This window comes from Podarcis pityusensis, assembly GCF_964106645.2.
Source record: "Podarcis pityusensis genome assembly, chromosome: 2".
Taxonomy (NCBI): Eukaryota; Metazoa; Chordata; class Lepidosauria; order Squamata; family Lacertidae; genus Podarcis; species Podarcis pityusensis.
In genome coordinates this window covers 6,965,043-6,990,054 of record NC_138029.1, presented here as the reverse complement: position 1 = coordinate 6,990,054, position 25,012 = coordinate 6,965,043, and the positions used below count along the sequence as shown (strand labels likewise).

The window sequence follows — 25,012 nt, the reverse complement described above, 5'->3', positions numbered from 1 at the left end:
CGAGGTCACAGGAAGGAAGTAGGAAAGACTCAGGGGAAGCAAGATTCCAGTTCTCCTAGAAAGACCAAGGGTGAGGCGTGCCGGCGGGTGGGAAGAAAAGGGTGAGAGAGAGATAGCTGTTGGCTGTGGCAGCTGATAGCAGGGGAAGGAAACTGGGTCCAGAAGGGACCTTCCTCCAAGACTCTCTTTGAGATGTGCTCGACACCTGCAGCAGAACGGGGGCAGTAGAGCAGACCGACTCTAAGCAAGAGGGGAAGGAACGTTTTTGAAAGCTTTTCCATAGAAGAGCACTCCATGCACAGAGAAAGTAGGGGAGAAGCTGGTCTTAAAATGGATCTCTTCTCAGCTATGCTCCTTTTATTACACGAGGAGCACACCTTGCGTAGTCAAAATAACACCATTCACACATAAACATACAGAAGAACCCCAGGGTTTGCCAGTATATACACACACACACACACACACACACACACACATATTGGGGGGGGGGACCCCCTCAAAGCAGCCCAAATATGTTCAGCAGGTAGAGAATGCTGGCCAGTTGCATGTGAAGTGGGAACAGAAGAGGTCAAAAGTGGTTGGGATCCTGAACAGGAACACTCAATCCTACTACAGCGGTACCTCGGGTTACATACACTTCAGGTTACATACACTTCAGGTTACAGACTCCGCTAACCCAGAAATAGTGCTTCAGGTTAAGAACTTTGCTTCAGGATGAGAACAGAAATCGTGCTCTGGCGGCGCGGTGGCAGCGGGAGGCCCCATTAACTAAAGTGGTGCTTCAGGTTAAGGACAGTTTCAGGTTAAGAACGGACCTCCGGAACGAATTAAGTACTTAACCTGAGGTACCACTGTATATTTTGTTGCAAGCCTCACATGTACCAGCTCTCGAGACCTCATCCTGCTCCATAGGCAGACCCAGCCTAAACTTCATATACTGGGAGGTGGGGGGAATGTGGATGATTAACACGGAGGGGAAGAATTACTCCTTCCAATGCTAGATCAGTAAATCCTAATCTGTATGCCATGAAATAAACTTAACAATTTATGCAATTTGAGCCGCACCGTACTTGGCAACAAAGGAAATGCATCCACTGCAACTCTGCACAATTTCACTGGGTGGTATTCAACACTTGTCCTACTCAAAGTAGGAGACCCACTGAAGTTAACAGCCATGACTAACAAAGGTTGGTTAATTTCAGTTCTACACCGAGTAGGACCTAGCTGAATAAAACTCATAGACCTTGCCTTGCCCCTTTGCAGCAGCCTCTAGTAGGAGCAATTAATTCTGATATATCACTCCACTGTGTGCAACTGGAGCTTGTAAATACACTCCATGTATAGACAAACATGGCAGAATTACCTGCCCACTAGGAGGCCAACAGTTACATCTCTGCCTGAGTAGCAAAACCAGGTTTGCACACTGGCACCGGGGTCTTGCACAGAAATCTAGGGGGCGACCTCCTTTGAGAAGTAAGAGACCTCCTCTTACTTTTGCACATTTTCTCAACATAAAATCTGTTCAGATGAAATGGAGGCGGGAAAAGGTGTGCCCTACTTATCAGAAGATACCGTATTTTTTGCTCTATAAGACTCACTTTTTCCCTCCTAAAAAGTAAGGGGAAATGTGTGTCGTCTTATGGAGTGAATGCAGGCTGTGCAGCTATCCCAGAAGCCAGAACAGCCTCTTGCTGTTCTGGCTTCTGAGATTCAGAATATATTTTTTCTTCCTCCAAAAACTAGGTGCGTCTTATGGTCTGGTGTGTCTTATAGAGCAAAAAATACGGTAACTTGGGGAAACACCGGATTAAGGGCAGAAAGGGCTCAGGCTTTTGCTGAGTGAATGCCCAGAAAACCTTGGGAGGTTCCCCTACCCACCGAATAAGCACACAAGCACCTCTCATTCTTGCCACCCAAGCAAGATAGTCCAGAGTAATTCAGGCACGAAATTCTTCCTAGTTAGCCGCTCACCACACCTCTCGCTCAGGTGAGTGCCTGATTGGAAACAACCTGCACTGAAACTGCCCCAGGCAAAATCCACCAGCTCAGAATGGCTGCTAGCAACACACCCACCCACCCAACCAACCAACCAACCAACAAGCCATAAAAAGAGAATCTGGACATTCTCCCGCTCCCCACAAAAGCCACCACTTCAAAAACCCTTTACACACAGAAGACTTTCCTCTAATATGGAGAAGAACTGTTCTACTTGTTTTCACATGAAGGAACAACTCCCCACAACTCTGCTCCTGCCTTCTGTGGCAAAAAGACCCAGAGGGCTGTAATAAATGCTCTTTCACATGTGAATGTGTCCCTCAGCCCTAATGCTTCAAAATAATCCTCCTAGTTCCTGAAGCAAGTACCTTCTGTCCTGATAGCTGTTGTATTTCTTAAACAGCCTAAGAAACCCAAATGCTTCGGATTTATTTGGCAAAGCTCAGAAGGCCATGTACTCCCTTCAAAATCCGTATTGTAACTAGACATTTCTTCACCAGAGGCCAGACTTTTAAGAATCCACACTATGGCCCCACCCATTCAGTTTTCAGATAAAACGGTCAATTGTAATTCTCCAGTTGTAGAACACTGCACTTTTTAGCTCTGCCCCACATCTGGGTCTCTAGACATTTGAAAATCGTCCTGTTTCAGCCAACATGGAGCCAGGGTGGGTGGGTTGGGGTGACATGGTACCCAATTTCTGCCTGCTTAGACAGTCCATCAGAAGCATGAAAGAGTTTCCTTCCCTCAGCCCCTTGTTGTGCCGCCCCCTGAGAGAGCTGGGCCCCAGGTATTCAGGAGCCGAGAAAGCCAATTTACTTTCTGGCATTTCTATCCTTCCTATGCTCTGAGGAGCTCTCAGTTGTGTGCTCAGTTCTCCCCCTGTCCCACTGTATCCTCACAACCACCATGTGAGGTGGGTTAGGCTGAGAGAAGGTGACTGAGCCAAGGTCACCCCATGAACTTCCTGGCTGAGTGGGGATTTCAACCCTGGTCTCTCAGTCCCTAGTCCAACACTCTTAACTGCTACTCCATACTTGCTCTTTAGTCCCTTTATACACCTAGCCTGGCACTATCAACTCTAGTCTCTTTCCAAGGTCTCGGGCAAATAGAAGAAGAAGAAAAAGAAGAGGAGGAGGAGGAGTTTGGGTTTGATATCTCGCTTTATCACTACCCTAAGGAGTCTCAAAGCGGCTAACAATATCCTTTCCCTTCCTCTCCTACGACAAACACTCTGTGAGGTGAGTGAGGCTGAGAGACTTCAGAGAAGTGTGACAAGCCCAAGGTCACCCAGCAGCTGCATGTGGAGGAGCGGGGAATCGAACCCGGTTCACCAGATTATGAGTCCACTGCTCTTAACCACTACACCACATTGGTGTAGAGGTTTTTCTACTTGATCTGTTTAACTGGAGACACCAGGGACTGATGCCAGGAACCATCTGCATGCAGCATATGTCTCTACCAATGCTGTCCTACTTTAACCCCAATTCCTTTCATAACTTTTGTTTTCCAAAAAAAGAAGAAGGCTAAAAGTATTTTTGTTCTCTTGTTTGTTGGATATTTGACACCTCCTTTGTCCAATTAGCTTGTCTCCCAGGTTGATTATCTCGAGGGAAAATATGATGTGCTGACACAACGCATCAGATCTCCCCTATCCGCATGGTATCAATAGATTTCCTTTTAACATTGGTCAGCTAGCCTCCAAAGGTTGACAGGGTAAATAGCTGGATCTGGGCTGGTGGTGTAGTCTACTTATCTGCCCTTCTGCTGTCCTCATGGAGGGTACTCCTAGACAGAAAGACAGCAGGCTTCATTCCACACACATATTCAAAAACACACATTGAGGAGATTCCCTATGCTTCTTCGCGTCTGCTGCAACACCCAAGCAGACTCTTGGACATCTGCTGTGCCGACATCTCATTTCAAAAGCCAGTTCCTCTCCAAAGTTAAAAAGCGGTGCTACTCAATATCTCCATATGGATCTAGGGTTTTATTTATTAGAAAATTTAAGCATCTACACAATGGTTAACAATAAGAACCCAAATAAATATAATTTGAGGGGAGACAATGTTTTTTTAAAAAATAATAATAATAATCAAGAACTAATCAATCAATCAAGTTAGCAGCAATAAACAATGACCAAAAGCTAGCAGAAGGTGGGAGATTCTCTTCCAAATTCGAGGGCAGCCTGGGATGGCACAGCCTAGATCAATAACAGCAGCAAAAATTAACAGAGATCAGGGAAAGCATGAATATCCCTTGGGAGGGACTTCCAGAGTTTGGATTCCACCACCAAGGAGGTCGTACCCCAAGTAACTCTGCCCTCAATTTACTTCAAATGGCAAAAGGGTTCAGGAAGAACAGAGTCTCCAAGGAAGTTCTTGTAACGTGGGTAGGTTCACGCTGAGCTGGAGGGAGGTAGAGGAGGACCTTCCACATTATATATTTATTTATTTATGCCATCCTCGTGATCTTAGAAAAATTACATGAGCAGATTCAGCCCAAAGCCTCCAACTGGCCCATGCCACAAGGAAAAGAGAAAACCAGCTTGCTTGTGGAGCATCAAATATATTATCTGTACATCACATAAAGGGTGGGGACATTATTTGCTTTCTCAGCTGCTAGGATCAGTAACAGCCTGGTTCTCATGGATGCAATTTGCTGCAAGTGGGGTAAAACTGTAACTCTGGCATGTGACACGTTCGGTTTTATGGCTGGTAATCCAACTGCACTGGAAGCAACTTTATGGTTATGGCCTATGGCCTTAAACAGCTACTCCCACCCTATCCCCATCCCCCCCTCATTCTGGGCCAACTCCTTTGGCACAGGGCTCACTATTGTCTCCTTGGCACAAGTCAAGGTCTGACCTATAAACAGCCTTAATGCACAGAAGCCTCAGAAAAATCCTCTCCCTTAATTCCACATGCTTTCTCCTTTGCTCCACCGCAAGTGACAGACTCAAGCAAGAAGGATTTCTTCACTGTGCCACCCAGGCCACCAAAGAGGGAAGTTACTGGTGGCTCCCTTCTCAAGCACTCTGAGGATGTTTTAAGGCTTTTCCCACTTGGGCTGGCATTCAAGAGCCTGTGTGAAGCAGTCCAAATGGCAGCGGAGAAAAGCTCTGGATGCGTAGATTTCGCCATGCTCATTCCCCAGCTTCTCCAGTAAAAGAAGCTCACATAAGTGGCCCTGGAAAGATCCCCACCCAAAGTCCTTTTGCCAATCAATTTGGGCAAAGTAGATTAATACTGGACTCAATAAGAGACATCAGCTTCGTCTGCGCCAATAAGAAGAAGTGAAGAGACCAGATCCTGCACATGCTGCCATGTGACCAGCTTGCCACACAGTCAGAAAAGCCCACACAGGCAAGGCTTTTGCCATGGTCACCATGGGTTGTAGCCAATGCTAGCCTGGCTTAGAGCAAACCCATTGAAATTAGGACATGGCTTAATTTAGGTCCATGAAGAGTAACAGGTCTACTCTTAAGTTGGCTACAACCTTCTGTGCTCAAACATTCGTGAGAGCAGGCCCTTGTGGGGGCTTCCGCCTCTTTCTCTAAGGATAATAAAGGTAAAGGGACCCCTGACCATTAGGTCCAGTCGTGGCTGACTTTGGGGTTGCGGCGCCGAGCGAGTCGGCGTACAGCTTTCGGGTTATGTGGCCAGCATGACTAAGCCACTTCTGGCGAACCAGAGCAGCACACGGAAACGCCATTTACCTTCCCGCTGGAGCGGTACCTATTTATCTACTTGCACTTTGATGTGCTTTCAAACTGCTAGGTTGGCAGGAGCAGGGACCGAGCAACGGGAGCTCACCCCGTCGCGGGGATTCGAACCGCCGACCTTCTGATCAGCAAGTCCTAGGCTCTGTGGTTTAACCCACAGCGCCACCCGCATCCCTTCAATATTTAGGATTTTATTAAGGATAATAAATAGTGTAAAATGTACACAACAGACCATTACCCACCCAGGACCTGCAAGCAGGTGTGTAACGTGATCAAAGCCCGGTTGCCTTTTTGCTCCCACCCTCTTGGCTGGATGTGCGCCCAAAGCAAGCCCTCCCTCTGTCCCTCGCTGGCACTCACCATCTGTCGGAAGGCCTTGGAGTCCTTCGTCCGGGGGAAGGAGCGCTCAGGCACCCAGCGAGGCACCAGCCCTTCGGTAGAATTGGCCTGAGCTCTCTGCAGCTTGGCTAAGATGGCCTTCTCCTCTTTCTGTCGGAGAGAAAAACAGGCCATGGAGGTGCAAACAAAGAAGCTGGGGGGGGGGGGAAGGGGCCATGGGGAGAGGCCCTTTCCAACACCCTCCTCTGGAATAAGGCTGCTCATCTTGGCCAGCCAGAGTTGCAGCTTCCACTGCTCCAGCTTTGGATAGCAGAATGCTCGCCTTCCCCGTGAACCATACCTACAGGGCATAAGCAGCGCCCTGCTGGCTGGCAGGTAGGTTTTCTAACCCCCCACACCCTAGAGAAGGGGGGGGGGGAAGGCAACTTCTTTGGGCCACGGGACACATATCAAATTTTGAGAGCATGCTGGGAGTGCCAGTCACAAAATTGCTACCACTGGGGTGGCACTGCATAACACACAATGGCTGCCGTGGGGAATGTGGCATAACACAAATTTAGAGACTACCACCCCCAACTACCTCAGACTTACTAATGGAAGGGAGGTATGTCCTGCTGTGATTCTGAGGGATCACACAGTATTGGTTCTACTTACACACACAAACATTTGCAGTCTAAAAGCAACAGGGAACCTATCTCAGTACCAGGAAAAATATACCTCAGAAGGTATATTCACATTTTGCTCCATAACTTTTTTCCAGGAGGGCTAGAGGCTTCCCTTTAAAAAGACAGAGAAAACGGGGAGACCTGCCCAAGAGCCACAGTGGGAAAGCCTTTTGTGACCCCTGCACAAGAGCAAATTACTGTGATATTCTTCCCCAGCCCCTCCAGGACTCACTCGTTTCTGGCTGCAGCCCACGATGAAGAAGGTGTCGATGTTGTGCTCCTTAAGGTAGGCATTGCGCTCGCCCCCGTGCCCTGGCTCCACTTCGTAGTCCTCATTCAGGTACTGCAGCGTGGCTCGCGTAATGTGGATCCGCCTAGCACAGAACTTTTGTCACTCAGCCAAGTCATCTGGTGGAGCCCCCCCTCTCCCACTCCCTCTGAGCCCCACCTACAACTGCCATTAATATGCGCGAGAGGAAGAAGAAGATACCGTTCAACATGAAGTGGTTTGGTCTCTGCCCACGAAGCTGGAGAGTAAGAGGCTTGAATCATTGAACCATAGAACTGTAGAGTTGGAAGGGACCCAGCAAGTTATCTAGTCCAACCCCCTGCAATGCAGGAATCTCAACTAGATCATACATGATAGATGGCCATTCAACCTCTGCTTTAAAACCTCCAATGAAGGAGAATCTCCCACCTCTCATGGGAGGTTCGATGGGCAATTGAACAGAAGGGGCAAGTAAGTGGGTAGTAAAATTAGAAGAGGTAGCAATAGGACTGCAGGGAAGACAAAAGTGGACTAAGCTGAATATCAGGGGAAAGCCTCGAAGGTGTGTCTTCAGGAACTAAGGCGGGAACAGGGAACAGCATGGCTGAAAGCCACAGAGACAGGACTGGGGGAGGCAATGACAGATGGCTTTTCATGGGTGCAAGAAGGGGAGATGAGAAGGGAGATAGTTGGGGTCAAGAGTGTTGTGTTGAATGAAGGGACTAGAAGTGTGAAGAGGCTGCAGTTGGTAACCGGGAAAAGCCATTGGAGAAGCTTCAAGGGAAGAGATCTTTGGTCACCTTCACCACACCTGGCCCATGCAGTAGTGGAGAAACTCCAGCCCACGGGCCCTCCTTTGTGGCCTGCAAGGCCACTTCAAGCAGTGGGGACAGGGCTTTGCAAGAGTGCCAGGGATAAGCTGATGGCAGTGACTTTGCCTGCAAGGATTGACTCCAAACCAAGAGGGCCAAATTGGGCCACTTGCTATCAGGTGCTTGTCAGGGTGGTCCACCCCACCCACCTGTCAAGCTTGGCCTGCAAGCTTAGATCCAGTTCCAGTTCCCCACCATTGGGTCAAGACCATGACCACCAAAACTAGAGAGCCTGGTTTTGCTCATGCCACCAGCAAGCTGAAGTCCTGGCCAAACCAAGCTGCTTGTTTATGCAAAACTATGGGGCCTCTCCTGGCAGAGAGGTGGGCAGAGCCATGTGGAGGTGGCTGAGGTGGTCAGACAACGTTGCCCCAGCAAAAATGCATCTTTGTGGCAGCGAGACAATGGCTGCTGTTTAAAAATAAACCCTTGCCCCATTTTTTGGATAACAGCAACCCCCACTTCCAAGCATCAAGGATAGGGCAGGGCCTTTGGGACAGGGAAGGTGGCGCCGATTGGACAGTGCTTGTGACATCCGCCAAGGGGGAGCTCACAAATTCTCCTCCAGCCTACCCACAAATACATGTACAAGCTGTTCACCTCCACATGATCTGTCTCAGGCAACAGACACAACCCTACAGTTCCAGCTATCAACTCATTCCTCTTTATGGAGCCACCTCTTAGTAATTCCACCAACCCAACTTTCCCCTCCTTTTACTCCAAAGACAGAGACTTTGTGGCTCTCCAGCCACAAGTTCCAGGACTCCCTACTGCTATCATGCCTGACCACTGGCCCTCACTGCCCCTGCCTTTATTCAGTCCTATGGGGACTGGACTTACCCAGCTTTGCCACCAGCCTCCATGTGGTTGGCCAGGGTGACATCATTGGACCAGACGTCAAACTGCCACTTGCGTAGGCCCAGCACTCCGCAATGTACACGCCCACTGTGGATCCCGACACGCATGTTCACATTCACCCCCGTCACCTCACGCACCAGCCTGAAAAGCAGGAGGAAAGGAAGTGTCAAAGCACGCCTCCCCCTCTTCATACACCCATGAATTCACTTGTGTGAAGCAAGAAACACAGTCTGTGTCATGCTTACAGGGGAAGACTGATTACAATACCATCAACAAAGTGTCATATTCATGCAGGGTACAAGAAAACAGGCCACTGCCCTTAAGGGTGACGACTGATGTTAAAATGGGCAATGAAACTTCCTGCAAGCAAGTTGCCAGGGTGGGGATGGAGGTACGAGAATGAAATAATCTAACATCAATAGACAAGCTTTGGCTATACGTTATTATTATCATTATTAATAATAATAATAATAATAATTTGTACCCCGCCCATCTGGCTGGGTTTCCCCAGCCACTCTGGGCGGCTTCCAACAAAGATTAAAAATACATTAAAATGTCACACATTAAAAACTTCCCTAAAGAGGGCTGCCTTCAGATGTCTTCTAAATGTCAGGTAGTTGTTTATCTCTTTGACATCTGGTGGGAGGGTGTTCCACAGAGCGGATGCCACTACCGAGAAGGCCCTCTGCCTGGTTCCCTGTAGCTTTGCTTCTCGCAATGAGGGAACCGCCAGAAGGCCCTCGGTGCTGGACCTCAGTGTCTGGGCAGAGCGATGGGGGTGGAGACGCTCCTTCAGGTCTACTCGGCCTTTGAGGCCGTTTAGGGCTTTAAAGGTAGGCACCAAGACTTTGATGTATGGAATATGTGGCATATGAAGCCTCAAGCACCTGTAGATTAATTTGTCACCATATCCATACCCAAAGCACATATTTAGACCCTTTTATCAGGTTTTGTGTTGGTCAAGTTAAGATTTACCTGTAAAGAAGACTTTGTATGCTTCTTTTTATTTTCTGTGTTTTTGTTCAGATTAGTTTTTTGTGTGTGTGTGTGTGTGGGGTAATGTGTCTACACATACATATAGCAACTACTTGGGACTGGAGTGAGCCCTCACAGAAGTGGGACACCATGATAAACCACTGGGTTGTATTCAATGATGCAATTCTGCTTGTGCAACAGACTTCCTGCTCCAGAGGGTTGAGGGACCAAAAAGCATCTTGCTGCTTTGACACCAGCTGCCGCTTTTGGACGGTGCAGTGTGGGGCACAGAATACAGCCACCCGTGACTTCAGATGCAAGGACAAAGCTGGTGGCATTGCTGGCTTTTATCACGCACCTCTTCACCTCACAGATGCTTCTGTCTTACAAAAAATGGGCCTATAGATAAAGCATTTTGATTCCCTGGAAGGGGCTCCAGTTTCACAGCTGTCCATCGATAACCCCATGGGGTTCTCCTTTCTCATTTCCTTCAGTGACACTGCACAAGCGCACAGGGCTTGGCACAGAGAACTGACACCCTGAGAGGACTTTGGCTTTTATGGGGGGTGGGGGTGTTGCAAAAAGGAAGTTTCTAGACCATGTGGCTGTAAAGATAATCCTGACTTTACATAGGCAATGCCTGGTGAATTATGAAGATTCTGAGGACGAGGAGGAGGGGTGCTGAGGAATGGCCAGGAAGCAAAGGGAGGGCAAGGCACCTCCCTCCGTACTGCCAGCCAAAGCAACACTAAGAACATTATGGGAGAATAACAGAAGCTTCCCCAACATGTATGATTTATTCAGTTCCACAAATTTGCATTTCAAGGAACTGAGATTAGATATTTCTGCTTCATAGCCCTGGTGATGCTATCTCATATAAGCTATTATCAAGCCAGGATCCAACTTGCTGCAAGTGTGAAAGAGATACTAAGTTTTTTAAACCATTCAGTGATCTGTATAAATGCAGAAGTAACGAATTTGGCTTTCTGTACTGTGACCTGCGATAAAGAAGGATGTTGCCACCTGTATGTTGTGCGTCAAGCATATGCGCAAACTGCCACAGTCATGGCTGGTGTATCTCACACATTGTAAGCTGATTCAGATATCCTGATAAAACACGGCTTATCATGATGGGAACAGGCTGCCCCTGTGAGGATCACACAATCTCCATTCCTCCTCCAGAGTGGCCATGAGGGGGTGACTGGAAGATTTGGCAAGCTTGTTATTAACAAGCTTGACATTCCATCCAAACCTGACAATTCATTTTAACCAGAGTTTATCTGAAATAAGCTGTGGGTTAAACCACAGAGCCTAGGGCTTGCCGATCAGAAGGTCGGTGGTTTGAATCCCCGCGACGGGGTGAGTTCCCGTTGCTCGGTCCCTGCTGCTGCCAACCTCGCAGTTCAAAAGCATGTCAAAGTGCAAGTAGATAAATAGGTACCGCTCTGGCGGGAAGGTAAACGGCATTTCCATGCGCTGCTCTGGTTCACCAGAAGCGGCTTAGTCATGCTGGCCACATGACCCGAAAGCTGTACACTGTATTAGTCTTTAAAAAGTGCCCCAAAGATCGCTGTGACAGGCTAAAAAGGTTACCTTTCTGGAAACTGTCACAAGGAACATGTTACATGCATATAACGAGGCACTGACTATCCCAAGGAACGCATGCAGCCCTCACAAACCAAACTGCTTCCCCCTCTCACACTCACGAAATGGCCTCGATCATGTCAACACCCATCTCCACGCAGCAATGGGCATGGTCTGCCCGCGGTTCTGGAAGTCCAGAGACACAGTAGTAGCAGTCCCCCAGGATCTTGATGCGGAGGCAATGATTCTCCTGCCAAAGGGAGGAGGAGGAGGAAGTCAGAAATACCACCACCTCAAACTCCAACATGCCCCTTCCAAGCACATCTCACCTCAGTTCATTTTGAATTTGAATTTTTTATTGGAATTTTATTTATTATTATTAACACAAACCCCCAATACACAAATCCACCCTCATTAAACGTGAACATAACATACAGTGAGCATAACACTGTGGATATTTAAGTTATAATTAGAAAAATCTTAATAATTATTCATAAGGAAAACAGTTTATAAGAAGTAAATAAGGAGGCCGGATACAGGATAAAGGAAGTCTTTTATTTGGTTGTTTGTATTGTTGTATGTTATGATCTCACCTCAGTTCAATACCTCTGCCCCTGCGCTACAAAAAGACCCTCCAGCAGCCAAAAACTGTACTTCTATAGGGGAAGTAAACTTATAAGAATAAACAGAGTGCTGTGGGATGTGCCTTAAAGGGTCTTGCTTTGTCCACAAACATAGGGAAGGAGGTGGTACCGGAGCTGAACATTTATGGGGATTTCTTAACACGGCACCTGTGTTTGCTGCAGGCACACCTGTAATAAGCACAAAGCTCAAGGGAGGTGTGCATGCTTAAAACATGAAGACATTTGCAAGAACCCCGACTGGGCCATATTCCTCCAATGAGCACAGGCAGACCATCATTCCCACACAGGTCAGCTGTTCCACTGGCCGATCCTGCTAGACACACTTACCGCAGCCAGCTTGTCAAAACGGGCAAACAGCTCGTTCAGTGTCATGACCAGTTCCTGCGCTGTGCACTGGGACGCCAGGCTAGTGAAACCCTCAATGTCAGCAAACAGAATGCTGTTGGGGTGGGAAGAGACAGGAAATGAGCATAGGAACTTGCAAGGAGCTAACAGCCTGGGGGGTCTCTGTCTTATCTGGCTTAATAAACCCACCCAGAACCCAGCCAACATTTTCTCTCCTCAAGCACCCAGCGACCCACCCACTCACGTCTTGTCAAAAAGCAAGTGCCCTGCAGTTTAAGTTTTCCATGTTTACAGTAGAACGGCCTTTGCTTCACTGATGTCCTTGCCACTCCTAGGCCTCGGTCACTCCCAGGCATGGGTGCACACATGCAAACACACACCCCATATCCCAATAGCTTGGTACCTGACATTGTCATGTTTCTGGATGTAGATCTTGTGGAACATCATGTCCTCCTTCTTGGTGTTGATGTCCTCCTTCATCTCCATGGCAACATGCTGGGGCAGCACTGATAGCAAGAGCCGCTCCTGCCCACCACCCCAGAGAGAAAGCCACATAAATACTCCCCTCAGAGCAAGAATGTTGACACAACACACCGAAGTTAAAGGCACCAGTTTCGGCCTAGTCACAGATAATCCTCCCTTCTCTTCCAACCTTAACATTCCTTCTGTCCCAATTCACAATCCCCCCAACACTGCCAGACTCTCAAAATTCTAGCATCTTCTCGTCCCCAAGCAGCCTAATGCCAGCCACACAAGATCAGGAACTGAATGGCCAAGCTGGCCCTTTAACTGGCAGTCCTGCCCACCACAACTCCCGTTCAAGGCTGCAGCCCAACCCTGGCCCCCCACAATGGCTCCTCACCTGCTGGCGGTTTTCACGTTGCAGGTGTAGTCGTGCCTGAATGTAGCCCCGGGTCTCTTGGAAGGCCTGGCGCTGCGACACCTCAGCCGGGTAGTGGGTGCAGATGCCAATGACGTTGGTACACAGGAATATCAAAATGTTGGCTCCAAGCTGCAAGCAAGAGAGGGACCCAAGTGAAACACATACTGGAGCAGGGAAAGAAGTTACCTGCTTCAAGCAGTTTTCTTTCCCAGCAAGCTTTCAGCAGGAAACCTAGACCTACTAAAAAACCCATTCATCTTCAACTCCAGTTCCTGACGTTTGTGAGGTGGACCACCTTCCCTCCACCTGAGGTGCCATTACCCTCTGCTCCCTTCCCTAAAGAATGAATTGGGAGCTTTTTGCAAGCCAAGGAGACCCTCTTGGCCCATAATGGAGTCTCATCCTCCATTGCTGCCAGGATACAAAAGGGGTCCCAATACTGTGCCTTCGGGAGACAGAGGGTGGGAAGAAAAACAAGCAAAACACAGTTCCCTAGGGTTTAAGGCAGGGCTAGGGAACCGAATCTGACCACTGGGCCAAACTCTTACACCCCTCACAGTCAGTGCTTGTGCAGCACTTTGAAATGACCTTTTGGATATTAGACCATTGGCTGACTGTCTGTCCTAGAAGCCCATTTTAGAGCACCATTTTGTCCAGCACTTTGCAGGCACTGTTGATCAGCTGACCAGCAATACCTGCTAATCCCCTTTTGGCGGAGCCAGGTGTTCACCTGCCTCACACCTGACAGGTGGCTGCTGCTGGGGGAGGTAATAGGCAGCAGCAACAGCCCCTTGGCCTTTCCACTCTGTTGCAGGAGCGCTGTGGGAGCTGCATAGCCTGGCCTGCCTAAGCTGAGCCTGCTCTTCTGTTGCCATAACTGAAGGAAGATTAATCTAACAGCCTGCTTGGTTTCTGTTATGTGCAACAGGGAGGCACGGTCCTGTTTTTTGCCTCAGGCAATGACACATCTTGGGCCTGCCCTGCCTCCAGGACTCACCTGCCGCTGAGCTAAGGTGCTGCAGAGAACTGGGATGGTGCTGTGGATAAAAGGGTGAGTTGCAGGCCAGGAAGTTGCCAGCTGAAATCTCACTTCAGCTCTTTAACTTGATATCATTTAATTAATTAATGTTTTCTAGGTACTGCACAAATATTAAGAAAACACCCTAGCCTCTCCCCACCAGCTTACAGTCCAGCTGACATGATGGAGAAAGGGATTGGGAGGGAATGGGCAAACAAGCTGACAGAGGCACAGATTTATTCAGAAAAGTTGAGGGCATGGTCCATGGGCACAAGATGCAGCCGCCATGTTGAAGCCAAGCAGGCCTGGTTGGGAGTGTGTTTTATCATGTATTTTATGTTTTGCTAGAAACTTCCCAGAGTGGCTACATCAGCCCAGTCAGATGGGTGGATGATGATGATGATGATGATGATGATTAGCTCCACAGGCCATCCCCAGCTCCTCCAGTTAACAGATCTCTAGTTGGTCTTGGAATGGGGAAGGCCTAAGATTAGGTGACAGGGCTGGGAAAGACCTCAGCTTGAAATCTTTGTGCAATTACTGCCATACCGAGTAGGTATGAAAAAGAAATTGTCAGACTTGGTCTATGGCCGATGTCTATTCTCAGGGCGACAAGCCCAATTAGAGACATTTCAACTGATTCATCAGCTGAAACTCTTATTTGATTAACCTATTAATTAAGTTTGTGTGATCAATTATGTCTGCATGCACATTTGCAAACAGTGGCATTAAGGGGGAAACAATGTTTCTGAAGCAAGATGCATTTTTTTGGTAGATAACAAAGCAAGCGCTATTTTAGAAGAGGCATTTCCTTGAGTGTGCACACAGGGTTATGTGGACGGGAGAGACAACGACTCTTCTTTAACAAACATAAGAAACACAGAAAGCTGCCTTATAATAACAGGAAAGACTATTTATCAATTGAGCCCCATAATGCCTACTCAGAGTGGCAGCATTTTTCCATGAAAAATGGAGATGCCAAAGATTAAACCTGGAACCTTCTGCCTGCAAAGCCTGTGACCACTCCTACCATCTATTGCACTTCTCAGCTGCATTTTTTGGTAAGAAGCTACATTAATATACAATATGAAATACAACTTTAAAATCTGCTGCCTTGTTAATCAGTGGCACTTTTGCACGCATACACACACACACACACACACACACACACACACACGTAGCTGCACCTGCTGTCCCTTGGTCACTCTGGACTTTCTTTGTAGCTCATGCTCTCTCGCCATGCAATGTTTGTCACAGTGACAGGTACTCAGTATCCATGTAAACTTCCTGGGCAGCTTGGGTGAATTCGTTCTTACTCTAACGCAGTCAATAGGCGACGCCAATCTGTAATCTTCCCTAAGCCATTGAGATAGCATGGGGGGAGTCTAAATAATATATATGTAAATAATGCACAAGCTAAGGCTTCTTCCCTGGTCACCTAATAGTGCCATGATAACTGGAAACAGGATCCTAACACATCTGTTTGGGGGTCAGCTGTGGGAGGAGGCAGGTCAAACCTCCACTCTATAAATGCTGGAACGCTCACAGGTAAAGGTGTGCTTATTACTGCAGGGCACTGATGGTAGGTTCTAGGGATGCTGTCAGCATGGTGAGTCTTGGAGCACAAACGTCAACAGCTCTTTCCCACAATGCCACTACGGTCACCAAGGTCAACCAATCCTCAAGGACCACCTCTCCCCATGTGAAGTGACCCGGACCCTGCGATCATCATCTGTGCCTCCTCTGTGAGAGGTCTGGAGGGCAGCAACATGAGAATAGGCCTTTTCTGCTGTGGCTCCTCGCCTGTAAAATGCTTTCCCCTTGGCTGCGTTGTTGCTGGTTTTCCCCCTGTATTTTTGTTGGAAGTCACCCAGGGTGGCTGGGGCAACCCAGTCAGATGTGGGGGGTATAGGAAATGTATTAGTATTATTATTAATCTTTAGGCACCGGCAAAGCATCCCTCCCAGGCTTTTGGCTAATAAACAATCTATGGGCTTTTAAACTGTGGGGGGAGCATTGTATTTTTGTGTTTTTATATTGTAAACTTTGGTTTCTGATCTTTGTATGAAGGGTGGTATGGACTTGTAATAAATAATAATAATAAATCCTGACCAGAGTTTTGAAAGGTAGCAAAAATGAATGCCCACTAGGATGTCACCAACTTATGGCAGACAGTGACTGGGCCACTTATAGACACCTCCAGACTCCAAGCTAACTCCCCAATTGCTGCCAGCACTGGATAGTTGAGGGTTAACTCTAATTTAGTTTACGAGTTGAAGATACAGCAATAATTCCAAGCATCATAGGGGAGCTATTTGTGTGTGTGTGTGTGTGTGTGTGTGTGTGTGTGTGTTTTAAAAAAACCAGAAATCCACAGCAACCCAAAGCTTGAAAGTAGCTACTTCTTTCCTCCTGCACAGAAAAGGCTGATGTGAGCAGCTGTATCCTTGATCCTTTTTTGGAAAGGAGCACTGGAAGGCTGAACCGAGGAGGAAGGGGAACCAAATGGAGGCATGGATGAAACCCAAGCAGGCCGTGAGGTTACACTAACAGGAGAAGCAGCTGCAAACTGACCACCACATTTGCCTCTCCGTCGCCAGTAGCAGCGCTCATCAATCTGATAACTTTGCAGACGCAGATCCTTCTAGTTATTCCCAGAAGAGAAACGCTGAAAGTTGGGCTAAACACAGCTAACAGACAGTGCAAGAACAGGAGAGATCTGGGGAGCGGTGGGGGAGAAACAACCAGTGAACTTGCAGATTTGAGTGTTTTAAAGACCCTTTTCTAAAACCATGTCAATAAAGGGGCACAGATATAAATCATTGAGGGAGCCTGCAAGCTGCCAGATCATTATTCTATGTAGGCCACCCTCTTGTGGCCTCTTTCCTTTCCTCCCATTTTCTCCTCTCCACACACAAACATTACACATTTTAGAATTATGCCTCATTGCCGCTGTAGTGTTCAACATCACAATTTTAATGACCCGTGTTTAAGAGGTATGTTACGTAGTAGTTCAAAAACCTAATTGCAATGCAATTATGTAAGTTTTAGACACACTGAATTTGACGGATTTCAAAAGGATAAAAATACAAAAGAAATGGGTAAATTATGCTGCTCCTTCCTAGGGCCAAAGAAATAGAAGCACAAAAAGAGGTGATGGAACTGACTATTAACATTATGGTTAGCTGAACTTCTGCATTTACCAGCTGAATAAATGTGGACATTTAAATTACACCTTTGCCTTCATCTCTGCAGAAAACAGAGCACCAGGGAAGTAAATTCAAGGCTTGGAATGTAAGCATATAAAAACAGCTTTATCCAGCCTAATGTCCACCAGATGTTTTAAAACTACAGCTCCCACAAGCCCCAGCCAGCATGACCAATAGCAAGGTATGGTGGTAGTCTACAACATCTGGAAGGTACCAAGTTGGGGAAGGCTGATAAAAAGGTCACCATAAATCTGGATGCTACACAGCACTGACTCTGTAGCACTAATGATACAGTGATGACAGCAGCTAGAGATGCTTAGGAGTAATGTGTACATATGGTTCTCTGTGGAGTGCAGACCATAATTAGCACATCACTCTCTAAGGTACAAAATAGGTAAGACTTTGTCTTTCATGGCACTGATTTATAATATGCAACTGTGGGACAGCAGAGAACTCTTCATCATACAAATTGTTCTAATTCACTTTCAAATGCCTGATTTCCTAATTCATTCAGAGAAAAGGGGCAACCAAAATTATCAAGAGCTGAAGCAACTCCTGTATGAGAAAAACGAACAGCACACCAGACTTGTTAGCTTAGGGGATTAAAAAAAGGGCACGTAAGGCCAGGGAAGGGCAAGGAGAGACCACCAGACAGGTATATAAAATTATGCAGGTGGGAAGAAAGAGGGCAGCGGTTTCTCTCTCATTGTCCTCGAGCCACGAGGTCATCCAATGGTTGCTGGGAGATTCAGGACAGACAAGACATAAACCTTCTTCACCCAGCGATAGTTAAGCTATGGAAATGGCTGTCATGGCTGTGGCCACCAACTTGGATAGCTTTAAAAGGGGGTTAGATAAACTCATGATGGAAAAAGGGGCTACTAGTCGTGCAGCAACAAGAGGCAGGATACTGAGGAGTCCAAGTGGGCAGCTTAAAACTGCCCCAAAATATCCAACCATCCCACCACAAAGAACATTCCTGTGTTAAGCAGAGGATCCTGTGGACGTGCCATCAGATTCTGTGCTGGGAAAAGATGTTCAGTGCTAGTTCTGGCCAAACAAGATTCCCAGGCGTTCCTCTGTCACCACCAAGCAATGAAAAGCGGGCAAGAACCAAGCAGATACGGGGCAGAAGCAAAACGAAGTTTTCACACACAAGGCTTTAGCACCAACAGCCAAGCTTACCATGTTATTTGGGGAACTCAGGAAACGAAATACCCCAATCACCCACTTCCAGAAACTGGGCCGATCCCACAGCATGGGGAGGAGCCACAGGCAGGCTCCTCCCATACTACCCAAAGCTGCTCCTACCAGCTTAGGAAGGGGCCACAGATTCATGGTTCCCACGCAGCTCAACAGGAGAAGGAGGCTGCAGGCCACTTGACTGCTCCCCCAACAAAAGCCTGAAGCAATTACCATACGAGTCCCTGACTTGGCAGCCTTTTTGTTTCACACCCAAGGCCTCTGCCCAATTAGTGTACGGTTTCAAGTGTGCCTTTCCTCACAGCTTCCAAGGCTTTTCTTTGTCCTCAAGGGACTCATTAACCCCAGGCCTCCTCTGCCCTCACTCCTTCCCCCTTACCTGCTTCCAAAGGAAGGAGTCCGCCCTGTTCTGGTGCCAGGAGATTACCAGGTGCAGCACAGAGAGCAAGGCTCCAGCCAGGACCGCCACCCGCATGCGGACGGGCAGGAGGGTGTAGATGATGTAGATGAAGAAGACGCTCCACCAGACGCCCTCGGAGGCACTGCGTGGCGAGACCAGGAGAGTGCCCAGAGCCTGCACCCCGCACAACGCCCCAATGACCAGGTAGCTCACGGCCCACATGCAGTCCTGGTGGAAGCCAGTCCGGTTGCAGAGGACCATGAGCGAGAGGAACAGGGCGGCCGCCACGGCCAGGGCGGCGGCATAGGGCACGCGGGGGGTGCCAGGCACGCAGTGGAACAGCAGCATGATGCCGCAAGCCAGCACCAAGACTCCCATGAGCACCGTCAACGAACTCTGGTTCATCTGGAAGAAGTAGCGCTGGTAGAGCCGCTCCAGCTTGGCCGAACGGAAGCGCTTGGAGCGGAACACTTGCAGCAGGCGCCGGCCGCAGTCGCTGGCCGAAAGCCCCTTGGCCTCTCCGCCCCCGTCCTCGAAGCCCAGGTCCACGGCTTTGAGTCCCAGGTCCCCAGTGCCAGGCGGGGGTGGCGGCGGCGCCTTCTTGCCATAGTGGTCCTCCTGCCACGAACAGTTCAGGCCCAGTCCCCCGCTGCCTCCGCGCTCCAGCTCCGGGTCCTGCAGGCAACTCATGTAGCGAGGGCCACAGAGCGCTGGGCGGTGGCGCTTGGGCCCATTGCGCTCCCCCCAAGCAGTCTTCCGCTCGTCCACTTTGGGCACCAGGATGCCGCTAAACCAGGACATACTGTGGGGGAAGGGCATGAGAAATAAGAACGGGCAGAGCAAGGGAGAAAGTCAGCTGGGCTTGCCTCTCTGAGAGGACCAACCCCACATCGTTCCCCACACAGCCCAGTAAGGGGAGCAGTTCCTGCCATGGGTCCCTACAACCTAGAAGGAGGTGCTTTCTTTCCTTGCCGGATACAAAGCAAGGACAAGGGAAGAATGAAATCCTGATCATTAGCAGACCACTGGGCAAGGAGGGCTCCACCAGTTCCTGGGCAAAGCTATTCCCCTCTCTACGGGAGGCGGGGCCACAGAGGCAAAGCACACAGGGCACTGGGACATCTCAGTTTAGGTAACAAGGATGGCGGCCAACAAATAGGATGCTCTTCAAGCAGGGCAGCAGGATCAGCGCCAGGGGACGAGGTAAGGCTTGTGTGGCAAGATACATAAACCAGAGGTGCCTAACGTGGAGAGGTGGGACAGGGGAAGCAGAGCATCCACATTCTGGAAAAGAGCATCTTGAGAGCCTGCAGAGGGAGGGTTCAGATTTATTAGGGGTCGGTGCCAATGCATCAGAGGCTGCCCTCTCTGCCTTGGGGAGATTCAATACCTGGAAGGCCGCTGGGAACTGGACACGAGGAGGCGACATGGATCCCCGTAGGGAAGGCAAAGAAGCAGCAGTGAGGGGCGTCTCTTATTTCCTCTTCAGCATTGAGCGGCAACCTGTTCAAAGAAAAGAAAGCCGTCAAGCTTGTTGTTCATCCTCGATGCTCTTCCAAGGCTGAAGCCCCCATTGCATCCCGTTCGCCTGCTCTCTGGAACTGGAGACTGGATATTTCTCTACTTGCCAATCTGTGGTTACCTTCACACATTCTCTTTTGCCCTCAAGTTCTATTACAGACACTTCCCCTGAGATGCAACTAGATTCCCACCAGGGTATGATCCCACCCCCCGTGCATACTTTATGCTGAGTGATGCAAAGAGGATATCTATCCCTTATTCCCCTTCCAACACGGATGACAGTATGAGCACGATGCTCTAACTAACAGCGCACAAACACAAGTAAATACATTAACTGCTTTGAGTCAAAAGGACAGCTCAAAGAAGTCGCTTTGTAACCTCAGGTTGCGTGGCGCTGACAGAGGAGCACTTGCAGGTACTTTGGTCACTGAACCATCTGCTGCTGATACTGGGAATCAGAAATATGTGCATGTTCCCCGCCCCCCCAGACCTGCACAAAAAGCAGCTAACAGAGTCTCTGGGGTGGCTTGCTTGAATTTAGCATCCCCGGTGCAGCAAAGTGGAGGACAGGCAGCAACAGTTGTCCTACCAAGGTCAGCTCCAACAAAAGAACAGTGATCAATATGCTAATCTCTCTTTCCTTCTTTAAAAAAGCCAGCTCCTAACATTCCAACCCACTCGAGAAGGACTAAGGGGGGAAAAAACCCAAAAGGATGGTGTTATGCGGATTAGGAGGGGTTTGTTGCAGAAGGGAAAACCTGCTTGATTCTTAATCCCCAAGATCAAGGAAGGGAGCAGGGAATGGGATTAACCCCACCCCAACAGTGTGCTTGCACACTTTCCCTACTTCCCACAGGAGAGAGGATGCCTGTCAGTAATTCCTCCAGAGAGAAAGTGAAAGTGCTGCACCTGGAGAATTAGTGGCTGCCTGAAGCAAAATCTCCCTGTGCATTGCTCTCACCAACAGAGATCCCATGGGGAGGGGGTGCTATACACAGGTCCCCTCTCTATTGCAACAATAAGGGGACAGAGGGGGCCTTACAGAATGCTGTTGGAGGGGGTCGGGTGGAGCAAAGGCCAGCCTCCCTGTTTAACTGGCAGGTTGAGAAGGCATGTGGCATGTTGGTGGCAAGGCGACTGTGCCCTGCCCCCCCCCCTGAAGTGGGAAGAGTCTTCTGCGAGTGTCAGCCTGGCAGCAAAACCGGGTTCCTAACATTTCATCACACTCTTAAGGGTGCCCAAGAAACAGAAGCAAAGGTGGAGTTATGCAAATGAAGGGACTGAATTATTCAGAGACATCTCAAGGCAACACCACACTCCTTGGCTGTCACTAGAGGCAAAGGGAGAGGACCGAGAGAGTGTTCACACGCACAGCAACCCACCAATCTCCACCAAAGCCCTTGCAAAACACAAGTCCTTTTCCCACACTGCCCATCAAAATGGTATCTCTGCACAGTGAATACACACACACACACACAGAAAATGCATAGAAAAGTTTAAAACGTACAGTGAACACAGCCTACGATATGCAGCCTTCCTTATGCAGTCCAGAAAACTCCAGAAGTTCAGATCAGACCCCACTGGTCTCCGACACTTGCTGGCTCACCTGATCCACGCATCAAAGATCCAGAACACAAGGTGAAAGGAACTATATGGGCACAGCTCAGTCCAAACTCAGTTTACTTGTCTGCTATTTCCAGCTCGCCATTCTGCTGCTCTCTCAGCACTGTGCCCTTCCTCTTCTCCAAACGGTGTGGAGTTTTGCCCAGGGTGCAACAGGAGAGATTTCAGAGGCCAGGGAAAGTTTGGGGCAGGAGGGGCAGCGGTGCTAGTTTCTGGCAGCTGGGTCCTTCCTCTGGCTTAGCTCGCCCATTCACTGCAAAACCAAAGTGGAATAGTTTTCCCCTTTCAAACTCTATTTGTCTTGAGTGCCAGCCAAACCAGGGCTTGTTTTAGCTCCAGCCCCTTCGGAGAGCGATTCCAGTGCCCTCCCACACTGTTCTTATCTGCATCCATCCAGGGAGATGGCGTCAACGTCATGACATCATTGCCCTTTACTGTAGGAACACACAGGCAGGCTTCAGAAGCTGGACCCTTCTTCCCCTCCCCTCCCCTCCAATCCCCACACAACACACACACCAGGAATGGCTTCACACACACCAGCAGCACTCTGACGCAGCCTCCTGGCTGTGGGAAGCAACAGCCAACAGCACATGAGGACAGCTTTGTGGCAAGCGGAGGAGGTCAAGGGGTGCAGGACATAACCCATCCAGGGAGAAGCCGGGCTGAAAGAAAACTCAGGCATGCGGGGAGGGGGGAGGACTTTGGCTTAATAGCAAGGTTTATTACAGCTCAGCTCCCCCAGCATGGATTTCCCCCCTCCCTGCAAAAAACCCCCACATTCGTAAGTGATGCAATAATGAAGCATAACAAAGTGATACAACAGCAACAGCATCTTCCTCCTTGGTTCAGCTTTGCATCCTAGGAAGAACACATGCTCCCTCCCATAGTCACTTTTACCCTACTCCCTGCAGCCCAACACCCCTCACTCAGGAGCCTGTTCCCTATAGCACAGCACCCTCTGCCTTGCACCAGGTTATAGGTCAACTTCCTTTCCCTTTCCATCCCCTTCCCCGGGTCCTACTAAGGGGCTTGGGAGAGGTGTTCCAAAGTTCAATGGGAAAAGAGCCTAGGGCCCCACAGAGACTCTCTGCCCAGAGACCCCCTTCCCTCTGCCTGCTTTAAAGGGGAGACACGGCAAAAGAATAAGCAAGTCCACAGCTCACAATACAGAGGCTTTAGGGGAAGCCCACCTGCTCCTCCTCCAGGTATGTAACCTGACCAGGCTGAGAAGCTAAGCTGCCCAGGCCAGCCCACATTCGGGAGCCAACCAATCCCTGCAGAGGGATCCCAGAAAACCAATCCTGGGGGAAGCAGAAATGCGGCGGGGGGGGGGGGGGAGTCCTACCGCGTTCAGTTCACACAAGGAAGGTGAAATCTTTCAACTCTGGGAGTTGCATTATCATTAGCCTTTTCTCCTGCGCTCTCCAGGAGCGTATTCTCTCCCCACTTAATTCAATAGCCAATGCTCCAGTCGGGGGGCAGCCATGGAACTTTCCCGGCTCTGGGCAAGTACGCCCCCCAAGGGCCCCGCATCGGCCCGCCGCTGTGCGCACCTGTCCCCACGCCCCTTCCCCCCCGCGCCCGGCTGCATTCCCCGCAGTCGCCGCGGATCTCTGGGCCCAAAGAGCGCCCCCAGCCGGCGCGCTTGGACCCAAACGCGTCCCCTCTCCTCCCGTGCGCCAAGTCGCCGTGGGGACGGCCTAACTGCTCCCACCCCTTTCTGCTCGTTGCGCTGCCATCCCTCTCGGGACCACCTCCCCAGCTAGCTTCTCCCCGCCGCACCCCCGCCAGGCCCGGCCTTTCTGGACGCGGCGGTTCCCAGAGTCAGCCTCTCAGCGCCCCGCCGCCGCCGCCCGGCTCCATGCGTCCTCCGGGGCGCAAAGCGTATTTCCCCCTCGGAGAGATCTTCCGTGCTCCCTGCGCTCTCTGGCTTGCTCCCGTTCACCACCACCTCCGCCACTACCACTCACCTCCGGGTGCTGGGCCGCCTCTGGGCACGGCAGGGCCCTCCTCTCCGGCGGGTGGGGCGGGGGGGGTGTAGCAAGCAGCGATCTCTGGCAAGCAGATCCTTCTGCAGCCCCTCGCTATCTGTTTACACCATGCGCCCCCCTCTCCGTTTTCGCCTCCTCTCCATTCCTGCCTCCCGCCCGCTCTGGGCCCGTCCCCTCCTCCCCGCGTTGTCCAGAGTAAACGCCCTCTAGCCCGGATCCACAAGGCTCGCCCCGCTCCGTGCGCTCCTGACCGGGATCGCCAAGCAGGAGGCCTTAAAGGCACAAGGTCCCTTTTGTCGCCTTCCCTTCGCCTGTTGCGCGGGGATGCGGGGGCAGTTTGCGCGGGGTGCGGGGGAAGCAGAGATGCCGAGGGAGAGAGGAGCTGTGATTCCAGGCAGCGAGGGCGCTTGGCAACGAGAGGCGGCGGAGGCTGCCCAAAGCAGGGGCACCTGCTGCAAGCAGGCAGAGCGGCAGCTGGGCCCAGTGGTGCAACCCGCCTCTCCCCACGCTGCGCTAGATGGATTCGCTCGGCTCACACGCGTGCCCGCCGGGAGATACACGCAACACCTACCGCCCGTGGGTGGCGACAGTCCTCGGTGTCCTAAAGCACAACTCTTGGCTACAAGGGTCTCTGAGGCTCTCCTTCGAACGCACATTCCCCCCACCCCAGCATAAAAAAATCCCCCAATCCCAGGACACTAGTGGATCCCAAACTATTGTCGCCTAGAGGGGGAATCTTAATGCCGTTTGGGTTTTGCTCAGGAACCACCTGTTGCCATCTCTTAAACCAGGACAATCCCTCTCCCCTCTGCTTTTTGCTTATCCCCAACGCACAACAGGAATATCAGGCTGAAAGTCTGTGCGGACTTACCTGAGAGCCAACCCCGCTGAAAAC

General features: G+C 49.9%; 1 protein-coding gene across 3 annotated transcripts in view; it reads right to left on the bottom strand.

Moving 5' to 3' along the window:
- ADCY6 (adenylate cyclase 6) overlaps positions 1–24,587 on the bottom strand; it is a 46,927-nt gene extending 22,340 nt beyond the window's left edge. The window contains exons 1-11 of one of the 3 annotated variants that reach the window (XM_080994414.1): positions 24,097–24,587; positions 22,011–22,379; positions 20,373–20,485; positions 18,962–19,784; positions 13,132–13,281; positions 12,673–12,794; positions 12,252–12,363; positions 11,403–11,530; positions 8,704–8,862; positions 6,956–7,097; positions 6,080–6,208 (exon numbers count right to left, since the gene is read on the bottom strand). In XM_080994414.1, coding sequence (XP_080850540.1) covers positions 6,080–6,208; positions 6,956–7,097; positions 8,704–8,862; positions 11,403–11,530; positions 12,252–12,363; positions 12,673–12,794; positions 13,132–13,281; positions 18,962–19,783 — 1,764 coding nt within the window. In that variant the 5' untranslated portion in view covers position 19,784; positions 20,373–20,485; positions 22,011–22,379; positions 24,097–24,587. The remainder of the gene's footprint in view (positions 1–6,079; positions 6,209–6,955; positions 7,098–8,703; positions 8,863–11,402; positions 11,531–12,251; positions 12,364–12,672; positions 12,795–13,131; positions 13,282–18,961; positions 19,785–20,372; positions 20,486–22,010; positions 22,380–24,096) is intronic. The other 2 variants (XM_080994415.1, XM_080994416.1) reach the window with 2 other exon arrangements.
- Between the last annotated feature and the right edge of the window lie 425 nt (positions 24,588–25,012).